General features: G+C 32.2%; 1 protein-coding gene across 11 annotated transcripts in view; it reads right to left on the bottom strand.

Annotated features, from left to right (window-relative positions):
• PRKACB (protein kinase cAMP-activated catalytic subunit beta) overlaps positions 1-15,804 on the bottom strand; it is a 151,493-nt gene that overhangs the window by 50,242 nt on the left and 85,447 nt on the right. For 7 of the 11 annotated variants that reach the window (XM_086390780.1, XM_086390787.1, XM_086390788.1 and 4 more), the window contains 2 exons: positions 3,274-3,335; positions 773-901 (listed from right to left, as the gene is read on the bottom strand). In XM_086390780.1, coding sequence (XP_086246906.1) covers positions 773-901; positions 3,274-3,335 — 191 coding nt within the window. Of the gene's footprint in view, positions 1-772; positions 902-3,273; positions 3,336-8,420; positions 8,445-10,106; positions 10,131-15,804 lie in introns of all 11 variants that reach the window. The other 4 variants (XM_086390778.1, XM_086390779.1, XM_086390781.1 and 1 more) reach the window with 2 other exon arrangements.

Raw genomic sequence — 15,804 nt, 5'->3', positions numbered from 1 at the left:
ATGTCTTCTTTTCAGAAATATCTATTTACATTTCCACCTATTTTTGATCGGATTTTATATACATATATATTGAGCTGTATAAGCTATTTATATATTATGGAAATTAATTTTTGGCAGTCAAACATCATTTGCAAATATTTTCTACCACTCTGTAGGTTGTCTTTTTATTTTATGGTTTCCTTTGCTGTACAAAAGCTTTAAATAAGTCCCATTTGTTTATTTTTGTCTTTATTTCCAATACTCTAAGAGATGGAGCCAAAAAATATTAATGTAATTTATGTTAAAGAGCGTTCTGCCTATGTTCTGCCTAGAGGTTATCACACTAAGTGAAGTAGGCAAGGTAGATAAAGACAAGTATCACATTATATTACTTACTTGTGAAATCTAAAAACATAATACAAATGAATTTATTTACAACACAGAAATAGGCTCACAGACATAGAGAGCAAATAGAAAACAAACTTATGGTTACCAACAGGGAAAGCTGGGGGATAAACTGAGAGTTTGGGATTAAAAAATACACACTAATAAATATAAAATATATTACCAACAAGAACCTGTATAGTACAAGAACTATACTCAATATCTTGTAATAACCTGTAATGGGAAAGAATCTAAAAAAGAAAAAAATATATATACAACATATAAAACTGAATCACTATGCTGTATACCTGAAGTTAACACAAAATTGTAACAGCATTGTATTTCAATTTAAAATTTAAAAAAGTTTTAAAAAATTCCAAAAGAAAACCAGACAAATAAATACACTAACCTTCTGCTTATCTAAGATCTTCATGGCATAATACTGTTCAGTGGCTTTGTGTTTCACCAACATGACTCTTCCAAATGAACCTGTTCCAAGGGTTTTTTTCCTTTCAAAATCCTCCAGCCCAGCATTATTCTAAATATACAGGAAAAAATATATTTTATAATTAGAAGTATTGATAAGAAGAAGATGATAACTATAATAGACTTAATAATATATTATCAGAATAGACAGTTTATAACTATCCATTTAAAAACAATATAAAAAGACTACAGAAATTCCAGTTTATTGATTCTGTTTTTCCCTTTGAATAAGAAAGGATCTTACATTTGAGGAGAGACTTATATCATAAACAAAGAGTAATAGTAATGTGAGGAAATAAGATCCTCAGTTGAAATATAAAAGGTCACATTCCAATATGAATTCATAGTACTGGATTTATAATAAATTAGATACATATTTTGGTAATTAAAAAGTGACCAGAAGTATGTAATCATGGAAGCCACACAGTGCATTTGCAAAAAAATTGTAATGAATAGATAAGCTGAGCATCAGTCATTTCACCAGTTATCTCTGAAGAAAGCAGTGTCTTACTATCCTTTCTATGTCTTTCTATCCTTATATAAACTAGATAATAACAGCATGAGAGATCCAAATAATTTTCTCTCTCTTATGTGATAATAACCCTGTATTACCTTAAAAAGTAACAATAAGGTAAAAAGAATTCCTCACTCCCACAAAGATAACCAAAAGTTGGAATCCCAGAACAATAATCAGTCTCTTTTTCTCCTTGAATAGATGCTTTGTTACAAGCAAAATGTCTTTGTTTGGCTTTAACTATAGCATAGAAGCAAAAAATTGGAGGCATCAATCTACTGAATTTGTTGCTGCCACAACAGAATGAAGATTACAGGGAACAAATTATGCGCTTAATAGCATCAAACAGTAATTGCTGACCCATTTGTTTAATAGGTTTTCATTATAAATGTCTTCATGAAAATCTTGGAAAAAATAATTCCAAGGACCAGTCTGTATAGCATTAAGCTTAAGAAATATATGATGCAATATGGTTCTTTTATAAGTAAGGAATTTGAATTGCTACTGGAATTCACTGTAGTTGAACTTAATCTTTTGCAAATCAAACCTTGCCTTTGCTCAGAGCTTCTTAGTAAATCATTAAGGAGAAAGCAAGTGACTCTAAGTTTTTATTTATAAAATTTGTATTCATTCCTATTTCTCAATTTTAAATTGCTATGAGATTCTGTATCAATACAGAAAGAAAAAGTCCTTATAATTCTGTTTGAATTAATTAATTTTATGGATTAATATTTAATTTTTGGTTTTATCAACAATGGATTGAAATGTTTAATAAAATTCCCAAATTAATAATGAAAATAAACATTATTAATAGACAACAGAATATCTCTTTCTGCCAGTCATTGCTTTTCATACAAATATGACATCTTCCTCACCTCCCTGGAGAAGGCAATGGCACCCCACTCCAGTACTCTTGCCTGAAAAATCCCATGGATGGAGGAGCCTGGTAGGCTGCAGTCCATGGGGTCGCTAGGAGTCGGACACGACTGAGCGACTTCACTTTGACTTTTCACTTTCATGCATTGGAGGAGGAAATGGAAGCCCACTCCAGTGTTCTTGCCTGGAGAATCCCAGGGATGGGGGAGCCTGGTGGGCTGCCGTCTATGGGCACAGAGTCGGACACGACTGAAGCGACTTAGCAGCAGCAGCAGCCTCACCTCCCTTAATGTTTCAAATTAGACAATGTCTAACTTCTTTTAATCATCAGAGTGACTGTGTTTTATGGCTCATGCTCTACATCTTGGTAATGATAGCATCTTCTTAAAACAAAGCATTTTACCTAGAATTAAATATTTTTTAGTAAAAAAATATTTGAAAAGGATTTTTATGCTAGGAAAAAAGTTTTTAAAATTTAAACTACTAAAAGTCATTAATTATTTATAAAAATAGATTCAAAAAAGTTTTTGTCAAGTATAGATGGTTCTTCTTATACACAGTTTTTAGATCTTAAGATCTAAAGTACTTAAATTATATTGAACTTAACCCATCAAAACATTTATGAATCTTTGTGTACTTGGTATGTTGTCAATAGCCAAGTATTTGTGATTAAGAATTTGAAACTATACAATATGATCCCTACTGTCATAATTCATAAAAATAATAAATATTCTATCAAAGACATAAATCAAAATTACTATCAGAAACTATAAACAGTTTGTAGGAACTTGGAACTAGTATCAAAATGTACCATTGGGTATTATATTGGAAATTAGTTCCTTTTCCAATTTAGGTATACATAAAATTAGTAATGAATCAAAACCTAATGTTATAACAAAATTCTTACATTCAGCTTATATTTATTGATGCTACTTGGAAATTAAGTTTTCCAAAATAGTAAGTTATTTAGGCAAGTATCATGATTTTACTTAAAGCGAGATTTTAAATCACAGAAAATTTTAAATGTTCCTTACCGGAGCAGGATTTTCCCATTTTTTTAAAAAGTCTTCTTTGGCTTTGGCTAGAAACTCTTTCACTGAAAATATATTAAAAAAAATTGACTTGTAAGAATATCCATACTACATATATATAAATACACATAAGTATACTTGCTTAAAAAACATAGACTTAGGTTAACTATAGTTGTCACGAAACATATATTCACAACCATGGTATACTAGAGAGCTATTTAGTTTCTTTAAAGAAGAAGCAAACATTTTCTCAAGTTTCTAAGAATATTTAATTCTGTTCTATATGAAGGTCACCTTGATAATAATCTAATAATAAAAATATGGTTCCTGAAAATAATGAAAAATGTTAGAAATGAATACAGGGAAAAATACTTATTGTAAAAAAAAAAGCCACCAGATATTAACAGAGCCTTTAAACATAAGAAGTGAAAACATCTATAGAATGTGAATTTATTCATTTATGGAATTTCAAAAATAAGTGACTTTGATAAAGGGCTGTTTTCAGGCATAAGGATTTACATTATTAGATTTGTATCCTCTCTACTAAAGGTAGAGAGAAAGAGGGAAAATCACAGACTAACACAAGAATAGCCACAAAGACTTAAAAATAAAACAACCAAAAACCCAAACAGCTTAAAAATCTCATTCTAAATTGAGAGCAAAACTAAATGCCTGAATGCTTAATTCATAATGTAAACTAAAGTAAAGTAATTCAAAATCAGATGGTTATATAGTGATCAATAATAGTCACATTATTTTATTGAGCTGTGGTTTGAAGTTTTAGATTTGCTAAATGATGAAACACTTAAAAGAATTCTTTTTCATAGTCTTCCCACAAAGCTATTAACAGTGACTTCTGTTTACAAAAGAACTTCAGGGTTTTAGAAACGAATAGGAAAAAAATTCCAGAGATATAAAATGGCATTAACAAAATTTATCATTGTTCCCATAGTTAAGTTTGAGATAAAAACGTAACTATAAAAGAAGTAAATCTTTTAGTCTTTCTTTTTTGGGGAAGGGAGAGTTTCCAATATTCCTCTGATATCTGAATCTATAAAGAAACAAGAAAATAGTATTTAAATAGTGTTTAAACAGTAAAGGGCAAAAAAGTGGCACATCGGCATTTATTTCAGAAGTTATAAGAATGATGAAAGGGATGATAAAAAGACAAAATTAAAAGTTCAAGTGAGGGGTTCACAAATAATTTAATAAGATCATCTACTGATACTGTATTATTAAACTACTATTTAAGTAAGATATTTAAGATATACATTCCCCTGATGAAGTACCTTTGGCAAAACACTGTTAATCAAGAGGCCTGTTGACATTTGCTTTGAGATTTCAAAATGGTGTTAAGAGGCACCAAAAGCAGACATTAGTTTTATGTAACACTCACTAGTGTGCATGTCTGAAGATAGTATTTTACTACTTTATATAAACTGTCACTTGTATTTTGCTGGAAAATACTCTCAAAATGCCTATTTTAGGAAATGAGAAAAATAATTTTTAAAATTAGAATCTTCCCATTGTATAAAAATCTCATTCACCAAAACAATGAATCAAATAATTGCACCTAATTATGCACATATGATCTAATTTCTCCCAAGGGTGGATTTGGGGCGTGGAAAATTATTACATTTTCTTTGACTTTAGGAAGGTTCAAGTCATCCTACTTCTGAAACTTAATGTACTAGTTACAATGGAAGAAGAGTGGTTTTGAAAAATTTTTCTTTTCTTTTTTGCATAAAACAGATATATCTGCACATGGCATTGACTTGGAAATGACAGCTACAAAGTAAGTTAAAAACATAATTTATTGCTAAATGCAACTGTGGCTTTTAAGAAACAACTTGTGATTCCCAAAATATACCCCTGATTTCTTTTGAAAAATATTTTTAGTTATCTTCTATCTATAGAACTTTTTGCATATCAAATTGCAGTATAAACTCTCCAGATGCCTACACGAGTATAGATAATTTGGAGACATGGAAGAAAATCAGGAAAAGAAAAAAGAATCCCTAACATCCTGTTTCAGCTTCTCCTGTCACTTTTTGCTAATTGGATCTTGAGTTAAAAAAAGTAACTGGTCAAAGGAAGGACTGGCAGTATTTGCCAAAGATGGTAAGTTGAAGGAAAATTTCCTTTTTCCTGCTTGATGAATAAACTAAAGGAAAAATTTTAAGTACTGCTTAATTTCATGCACTAATAGGATATTCAGGAAAATCTTTGAAATACATCAGTGTTCTGAGTTTACTGTCAAGTAATACTGTAGAAAGTAAATAACAATTCTCATAAAGGCCTTATATAAAAATTATCAGAAACTATGTGAATTAAAGATGTTGAATTTTACAAATTATTTCAACATATAAAGAGATTCCCTTTTAGAGTAAGGATAAGCCTTAATTATAATGTCATTAGATAGTTCCACAAAGACAATCTTGCTCCTGAAACACTTTTTGTCACATAAGTATATATATACACATACACAAATCTCTAGTTTATATGTGGACTATTTAGATACAAAGATGACATAGTTAACTCTTTGTAAAAGTATTAGTTAACCAAAATATATATTTTATAAATATAAACAAAAAATATTTCACAACATGCTAGATTAGGAATAATTCTAAAACAATAGGTAATCTAGAGACACATATATTTGCTTTGCATTTTATTAAACAGTGGTAAACTTAACTTTCTAAATGTTTATCTTCAGTTATTTTTAAAGCTTATAACCACTGATGGTGTGTGTGTGCTAAGTCACTTCAGTCATTCGGAGTGTTTGCAACCCTATGGACTGCAGCCTGCCAGGTTCCTCTGTCCATGAGACTTAACAGGCAAGAATAACAGAAAGTGAAAGTCACTCAGTTGTGTCCAACTCTTTGCTACCCCATGGACTATACAGTCCATGGAATTCTCTAGGCCAGAATATTGGAGTGGGTAGCTTTTCCCTTCTCCAGGGGATCTTCCCAACCTAGGGATTGAACCCTGGACTCCTGCATTGCAGGCAGATTCTTCACCAGCTGAGCCATGAGGGAAGACCAAGAATACTGGAGTGGGTAGTGTATCCCTTCTCCAGGGGATACTGGCGTGGGTTGCCATTTCCTACCCCAAGAGATTTTCTCAACCCCTAGGATCAAATCTACATTTCTTGTGTCTCCTGGTGTTGGTAGGCGGATTCTTTACCATTAGCTCCACCCAGGAAGCTCTCACATGTGTTGAGCTCCAAAGCCTGTGGCTGTAGCAGGATATCACAATGATTTAATTAAGTTTAAATGTAGATATGGCTTATGGGCTTCCCAGGTGGTGCAGTAGTGAAGAATCTGCCTGCCAATACAGGAGACACAAGAGACATGGGTTCAATCCCTGGGTTGGAAAGATCCCTTGGAGGTGGGCATGGCACTCCACTCCAGTATTCTTTCCTGGAGAACGCCATGGACAGAGAAGCCTGGAGGGCTAAGGTCCATAGGGTCACAAAGAGTCAGACACAACTGAAGTGACTTAACACGACATACATATATGCTGTAAAATTGGTTCTAATACTTCTTAGTAATCATAAATACCTATTTAAAAACACAGTGATTCCTAACTCTCCTTAGGAAAAATCATCTCAACAAAGGATTTTTCTGCAAATATATTTTGTTCTGTGTGCTGTGCTTAGTCGTGTCCAACTCTTTGCAACCCCATGGACAGTAGCCAGCAAGGCTCCTCTGTCCATGGGGATTCTCTAGGCAAGAATACTGGAGTGGGTTGCCAGGCCCTCCTCCAGGGGATCTTCCCAATGGAGAGATTGAATCCAATCCTCTCGAATTGCAGGCGGATCCTTTATGGTCTGAGCCACCAGAGAAGCCCAAGAATATTGGAGTAGGTAGCCTATCCCTTCTCCAGGGGAACTTCCTGACCCAGGAATCGAACTGGGGCCTCCTGCATTGCAGGTGGATTTTTTTACCACCTGACCTACCTGGGAATGGTCAATAATGGAGCAAGCTAGGTGCTAAAAAAATGAAGACACCAAAAATTAACTCAATTTCTTCCCAGAAGTATATATTTCAATTATATTTATTTTCCAAATAAAGTTTTCTCTTTTTCTCTTTTCTCTTCTCAGTTTAAGAAGTGAGCATACCAAATGAATATATATGTTCACCTAGGGTTGATTTGTAGAAATATTTACCCCTATTCATGAGATGAAGGAAGTGATACTTTTTATGAACATCCACAAGTACATTAAAAAAAACTTAATTCTTACCACCCTCAAAGTATTTTTGAATATATTTACACATAGGCTATTGTTAAAAATTTGAGTTCATTTTAAACATTAGGAAAATTTATTAAAAATTTAAGTATGGAATATTCCATGTTATGAAAATCAAGTATGAAATATTTTATGTTATTCAGATAATTCCGCAATGTTTCACTAATTATAGGTAGTATATTTATTTATTAGGCAGTTTTTGGTTCTGTGTTGCTGCTAGATTCGAGATTGCTACCTATTATAAAAAGAGCATGTTGTTAGTTACAGTATGCTGTTATGCAACATTTAAAGGAGGTTATCATTCACGTTTTATAAGAAATGTTTAGAAATCTTTTATGGTACAAATTACAACTACTCCAGACAGTGAATTCTTCAGTTTTCTTTGTAATGAGATAAATGTCACCTCCCTCTTTTGCAGTAAAAAGACAATTTTATTTAACTTCTTTTAATGGGTGTCAGAAAATAGAAGAGAAACAGAAAATAGGACAAAATAGAATATAAACTTCCTAGGGTAAATACCCAATTAAAATATTAGCTGTTTTTTTTTTTTTTCAAAATTTACAACAGCATAATTATCTTCCAAAAACCTTTCATTAACCTGGGTTATTTAAGTGGTGTGTGCTTATCAGTTTTGTGCTACCCTCTATATAAAGTGTACCATGTACACTATTTCACAGTACTATATGTTGTTTCTAAAATATAAGAAACTATAATATAAATCATTTCTGTAGATAAAACTCAACACAAAACTAAATAAGCCATTTCTTTCAACTAAAATATTTTATTAACTCAGAATATTTTATAAAAATATAACTATACTAATAGCATAACAACTTGCAAACAACCAAATAAAAAGTCTTGAAAGGTAACATTTGTTTTATTAAAAGTAGTTGCCTACCAGATACTTCTGAAGACGAGCAAGCTTGTATCCGAAAAATAAACAATGATTAAATGACACAGGACAGCATATTAGCATGAAATCACCTATACACATTTTCACAGAATATTTTGTACAGAATAAAGTATTAATGTAGAAACAATTATTTGACTGAATATATTCAAATAGAATATTTTAGGATTAAATGGTAAGGAAACAAAATCAATAATAAGTGTTTAGTGCCAACATCAATACTAATTTTCTAATTTTCCTTAAGATCACAACTAAAAGTTTAACTTCTCATAGCAATTGCACTAATAATACTAAATTTAAATATACATCCTATAACCACTGCAGTGCTATCTCTGGACTTTTGTTCTTTATTCAAAACTTCACTGTAGGCAAAGACACTGAACTGTAATACTTCGTTAAGTCCCTTCTGAGAGACAAATAATGTCTTACAGACAAACAGTGTCTTCATTGGTGCTGTTTTAACCATCTTCTTAACATTTGTAGAGCATTGTTCAATGGTACCAGAAACTGAGTCACAATTGGGGAACACAATAAAGCATAAACATATCGCTACTATTAAGCAGATGAGAAGCTAAAGGGGAGATAGATGAACCACTGTAATGGAATGTGACAAGGATTACAACTAAGAAATCTATAGGTGCTAGTCTAGTGCAAAAGAGGAAATTCTTGGGTAGTAAGTTAAGTCATAAAAGATGATGTGGCATTTGTGCTGAATCCTGAAGGATAAACAGTTCCTCTGGCAGATAAAGTTGAGGAGAAGGACAGGCTGGGATGATCTTGAATAAAAGGCATGGAGGAAAGAGCATGGTTTATTCAGGAAATGGCAACAGACTTGCAGACAGGGTAAAGGTGTACAGCAGCAGTGGCAAGTGAATGCGTAGCAAGAAAGTGCCCAATCAGGCAGGTAGCTGTTTACCACAGCAACTCTTTACAATGTGTGGGAAGGAACAGGAATAAACTGTTATTCCCAATTGCTATACTCTACTCCTGGGAAACAGGAGGCAAGATAACTTGCTAAAGAATGAGGGGAACCAGATAGAGTAAGCAGGAATACCACTGGAGATTGCAGGTCTGAATATTTTAAATCTTGATGGCATACATTTAGGGAACAGAAGGAGGAGCTGTCCCTCTAAAATTTTCTATTAGGGAAAGACTAAGTATTTGGTACTATAAGCAATTGTTTTTTACTAGTATCTTTTCTTATAATAAGTTAAAAAATTTTTTACTGAGCAAATTATAATTCATGGACCTCCCTCCCTAATCTCTTTGTAATTAAATTATTTTCATTTTCATTCTTTACCTAAATAAAAGCATATTCTATTTGAGTTATTCAGTGTATGTCAGAAAGCACAAAATAGGATGGGAATGAAGGTAAATTACCTATGAAAATACCAAGTTCTATCAACAAATAACAGTACAATCCCTTTCAAAACCTCAAGGAAGTATAAATCAAGTAAACTGTAATAGTTTGTCTTTTACCATCACTACTTCAAACACCCACCTCTTTAGAGCTCTGTATCTGTTATTTTTAAGTATACCCCCCACACACATACATGCTGTACAAAAAATTTCAGTAAGCTAATACATAAAATATTCTAGTCACAAAATACCTCATAAAAATCTAACTTAGAGCAATAAACCAACAGAATTATTCTGTAAAAATTGGATTCCTACCAGATGCTTCTGATGATTTGCGTGCTTGATCAAAAAGAATAAATTGAACAGATTAAATAACATAAAATAACATATACACAAGAAGTTATCAATCCATGTATGTTCATTAGATATTCACAAATAGGAACAGAATGAAAACCACATATTCAAAAATGTTTTATACCATGATTACAATTAATTCTTTGGATACATATTTTTTAAAACCAGTTAAAACTCTACTCTGCAAATATATTAATGAAACACCATATTTCTATCTTTTTAATCTGAAAAGCAACTGTGTTCACTTTGTTGAAGAGACATGTTGCTTCAACATATTCAAACATGTTTATTCAAAGCAAATTCACTGTAACCTTAAAATGAGCATGTATATAAAAAACAACTCTAACTACTACAACTGTATTTGTGCAGTTCAGTGGATGAGACCATGCCTACTTTTGTTTTCTAAGATATTAATTAGTCTTGCACAAAGTCACACATGGATGAGTGGCTGGAAACTTAATAGGCATTAAAGGCTCTACTTTGTGTTGCAATACTAATTTTTACTGTTCTGTCCTCTCCTTATGATTTTTATTAGTTAATTCTTTATCAAGTCTTGGTTACAAGTGAACATCATAATTGACTCACTCTTTCACTACACGGCTAAAAAAATTTAAAACTTTTGGTGAGACATATATAAATGATCAAACTATAGAAACACACACTAACTTACTTGATTAGTATCTATTTATCAATCATGGGCAGATGGATACACTAGGAATCCACACAGTGTACTAATTCACTACTAATCACACACATATGCCTTCTCTCCCAACTTTCTATCTAGGAATGCTGTGGATTTTCTAACCATCCAAACCATGTTTGACTGAAGATGTTCCCAATAGGATTTTATAATAATAAATATCACTAAATTTACAGTCATAAAACAAATGACCCAGAAAATTTTTGAAATGCTCTTTGAAATGCACTATACTTGCATAACTGTTCACTGAGGCTTTTTCTCAGAGGATATTATACCTACCACAATATATACTAAAGATTTTACATTTGGTTCTGAATTCAAATATTTTGTCTTGTTGCTGGACAATATAGAGCTAGGAGTGGATCCCTAGCTGATACGGTATGTACGTTTTCAACTAAACTAGATAATAATAAATGGCTCAATAAATGGTTGTGCCAGTTTATATTACCACCATATTCTTGATGATCCATACCTCAACAAAATGCATTACTGTTTTTTCTAATTTTTGATAATCTAGTGGGTATGAAATTTTAACTGCTTGTTAAAGATTATAAATATCTCAATAGAATTTTATAATTTTTCTCTTAAAGGTCTTATTATTCTTTTATTAGATTTATTCCTAGGGTCTTTAGAGCTCTGGTGGCTATTGTAAAAAGGAGATTTTTTTTTTTTTAATTACCATTTGTTTGTTGCTGATGTATAACACACAAATGATGTTTATATAGTGGTCTTATTACATGGCAGACTCTCTTATCAATTCTAAAATAACACTGGTAGAGTTTCTTGAATTTTCTATGTAGATAATCACATATCTATGAATAATGATACTTTGGTTTCCTCCAACATTTTCTTGTCTTACTGTTCAAGTTATGAGTCACAGTGTAATACTGTACAGACAATGAGAATCCTGTTCCTGTTACTAACTTCAGAGAACATGTTTCTAATTGATTTCTTTCCCATACTTTACTTGTAAAGTTATACTAGAATACACAGATTTAAGAAATTAAGAATATATCCTCTTTAATTCTTTGAAGTTTTGCACAAGATCAAAATTTTTGTTCTTTGTGAACTTGACTATAAAACTGTCCAGTCCTAATTTTGTTAAGTTTTTATTTTAACTATGATTAAATTTTAAATAGTTTGTAATCAAATTTTTAAAAAGTCTCCATGAACTAACCTTTGGCTCTGATGAATCTTTATTTTCTATTCCACTGATTTTTGCTCATGTCCCTATTAGTTTTCTTCTTTTGATTAACCATGCTGTGTTTTCCCTAACTTTACTTGCACACTTATATCATAAATATCTTTCCCTTTTCCTAATATACACATTTAAAAATTTGTCTCTAAATCCACTTTAGCTGTACTCTACAAGTTCTGATACATACTGAATTTTAAGTTTATTAGTTATTTCTTGACCTGTGTGTTACTGGAACTTTTTAAATCCCCAAATACAATATTTGTGTTTACTTAATTAGTCTTTTATTATTGATTAAACTTTACTGCTTTGCAGTCAGAGACCACAGTGAAAGAAAAAGTGAAAGTGTTAGTCACTTAGGATTGTCCAACCCACTGAGAACCCTATGAACTGTAGTCCTCCAGGCTCCTCTGCCTATGGAATTCTCCAGGCAATAATAATAATAATAATAATAATAATAAATGGCTGCAGTGGGTTGGTATTCCCTTCTCCAGGGGATCTTCCTGACCCAGGGATTGCACCGAGGTCTCCTGCATTGCAGGCATATTCTTTACCATCTGAAGCAACAGGGAAGCCCAGAGACCAAAGCCTATATCTCAATTCTTTAAAGTATTTCAAATATATGTAGTCAAATTTTGTAAGTGTTCTAAATATTTCTGTGTACTCTCCAATTACTGGGTAACAATTCTTTATATATATCTATAAATATTACACAGTTGTAATTTTTCTTTCTAAATGGGTCAATTTTATGTATTTTGAAGCTCTGTGGGAGGCATATATAATTTTTTCCTCATATTTCTTTTTTACGTGATTATTAATTTTGAACAGTAGTCTGAATATGAAAATTCTATTCTCTGACATTCTTGGTAGGATCTAATGCTGCAGTACCTGCTGACTATCTTTTGCTGTAGATTGTGTGTGTGTGTGTGTGTGTGTGTGTGCTGTGTATCTATTTTGATTTTGGATTGTGAGTTCAAAGTTTAGTTGGCCTTTATCTGTGAGAAAATCACAGGGTTTGATTTGAGGATATGCTTCATATTAGCTTCTGCCTGGCATCTGATAGATGTTACCAGCCTGACACTGTTACTATAAGGTATTTTACTTAAAATTATTAAACCACACAATTAATACAGATTAAAACATGAAATCTACTGGAGGAGAAGCAGTTGATTATAAACTCTCAGGAGAAGAATCCCATACACATGCACACACGGCCCTCCCAGTTCCCCAGGAACCAAAGCCAGGAAATGCAAGCTTCCGTATTCTCACCCTGTGTCAGAGGAGACATTTTATTTTTTAGTCTATGCTTTCACTGAGGTTATGATCCTTTGTGGATCCTGGCTTTACATAGGAATCTAAGATATCCCAAGTTGAATGGATCAAAGAAATCATCTTCTGTCTCTGTGAGGCTGTTTAAAACAAAAGCCCTTTGGTGACCAAGGTATAAAAATTTCCTCAGGATACTCAAGTATGCTCTCCATTACAGCTCTGATTTTTCACTCACCATTTGACTTTTTGCACACTGGGGATTTCTATTATATTCCTGTAAGTTCAGGTATTCATTGAAAGGGATGCTTGTTACATTTTATTTAGTACTTTCTTCTATGTGCTCTTGTATCTTTGTCAATTTTTGGTCTAGAAGAATTTTCAAATTATCCAGTCTCCAATTATGAATTTTTTTCTTTATAAGACAAACTGTGTGTTACATTGTAAGATGCAAAGAGACCTGGATGTTTGTGGAATTCCTTATTTTTATCCATGTAATTCAAAACTTCCATCAGGATATATTTAGGTGCTGGTGTTTTTGTTAAACTTTGTCAACAATGAGCTCCAAGTTATACATTTAAGTTTTTCTTCAACTAAGTTTTCCTAAATCCTAATTTTTATTATTGTTTTTGTTCTATTCATCATTATCTGTTCTGAGGGAATGCTATCCATCCGATTTGTAGAGCTTCCTACTTTATCTAACATACTTTTCACCTCGAAATTTTTATCCTATCCATTTTCCCTACATTCTGGTAAGTTTTATCAAGTTAGTTCTTTACATCATTAATTCACCTTTGTGCAGTGATTATTTTACTCTTTACTGCTTCTAATGCAGTTTTATATTCTACAAATACCAGGTTCATTTTCTTATAATCTTCTCCTACCATATCATTATTGTTCCTTTTCTATTCCTGCCTCTCACCCAGCTCTCCTCTCATCCTAGTCTCTTGTTTCATCTTTCTATCTTTCACATCTTATTTATAGAGTCCATGTTCACTTGAAATTTTTAAGAACTCCACATAGATGCTATTACAAGTTCTTATTTTAAATCCTCCCCACAAACATTTTCTAAACATAAGGTCATTCTCTTCCTCTTGAAGGCTATGAACTTATCCTTGAGCATTATCTCTTTTATAGGCTACACACTGTTGCATTTCTTGTTTATTCATTCATGAACAATGAGAAGCTTTTCATAATTTTATGAATGCTCCCACCCCAAAAAGTTGGATCCTCCCGTCTCCTATTTGGGTATGTTAAAATCAACTTTTCAGATCTTTTAGTTGATACATATACATATTTATATTATCATTTAAATAATCCAGTAACTTTCAAAAATGGGAAAGGAGCCAGGACTATATGTTTCTTCACTGGTAGTGATGCCCACTACATCAGGTAAGAGCCCTGTTACACCTGGAAGAAGAAAAGTCACTTTTCTCAACTTGAGTAGACTAACAAATTTCTAGTTGTCCCACTATTAACTGTTTTAGAATGAAAGAAATCAGCAGTGTTGGATCTTTCTCTCTTCTCTCCCACAGTCTTTCTTTTTAAAAGCCTTATCCATCCAAGTTAATAAGGGTGAAACTACTTTTATTTCTTTTCCATGAAGGCAAGCCACTCAAAATAAAACTGTTACACTTTGGTGTCTGATCTTCAATCTAATACTGTTTATTTCCAGGCAAGTACCCTTCTTTAACACCACTGATATACTGCTTCCCCAGTACTGTGTTCTTAAGTTTTCAATCTAGAAAGTATATATCTAAAAAGGGGAATTAATCAAATGCTTTTGCTCAAATCTGTAACTTTCCTGTAATTCAAAGCATAGCAAAACATTTTTTTTTCAGAGATTTGCCCTCAACTACAGCAGGGCAAACAGTTTTTATTTGAGATTTTGGTATCATGATGCTAGTTATGTTCCAATAAGCACATGAACCAAAAAAATAAAAACACGTGACTGATATTCTTCACCAATAATGTAATAAAAGTGTTCAAGTATGTAAAAAATGAATAAGTTTTAATCATTCATTTACTGCACATGAATTTAAAAATTCATTGCTATGTTTGGAGTACCAAGGTAACAGCTGGAAATACATGGATGAACACTGAACTGACCCTGACTTAAGAAGTTCAAAGGATAGATATTGGAAATTGATATGCAAGTACATAAATTCAGTATAATACAAGTAATTGTTATAGTTTATAAGTTTGCTTTGAGAGTACAGAGGAATCATCTAACTCTAGAGAATCAATAATGGAAGCACTGAAAAGCATAGCTGGTTTTCAGAATTTTTATGATAAAAGGTATAAATATGGAAAGGTAGCAAGGAATAATACATAGCATAATATAACTAGATCTGAATTTTATGAGAATGATGCAGATAAAGTTAGAAAGGCAGGTCACTGATCTTGTATGCCCCACTAAGGAGTTTAGCCTTTATCTGAGAGACAAAAAGGAGTAACTGAAAATGTTGGATTAAGAAATGGACATATCTGCAATTTTA

Source organism: Bos grunniens, chromosome 3 (genome assembly GCF_055505025.1).
Source record: "Bos grunniens cultivar Pamir isolate PY7600 chromosome 3, Bosgru_T2T1.0, whole genome shotgun sequence".
Classification (NCBI taxonomy): domain Eukaryota; kingdom Metazoa; phylum Chordata; class Mammalia; order Artiodactyla; family Bovidae; genus Bos; species Bos grunniens.
The sequence above is the reverse complement of the archived record's forward strand: the minus strand, read 5'-3'. Positions and strand labels throughout refer to the sequence as shown.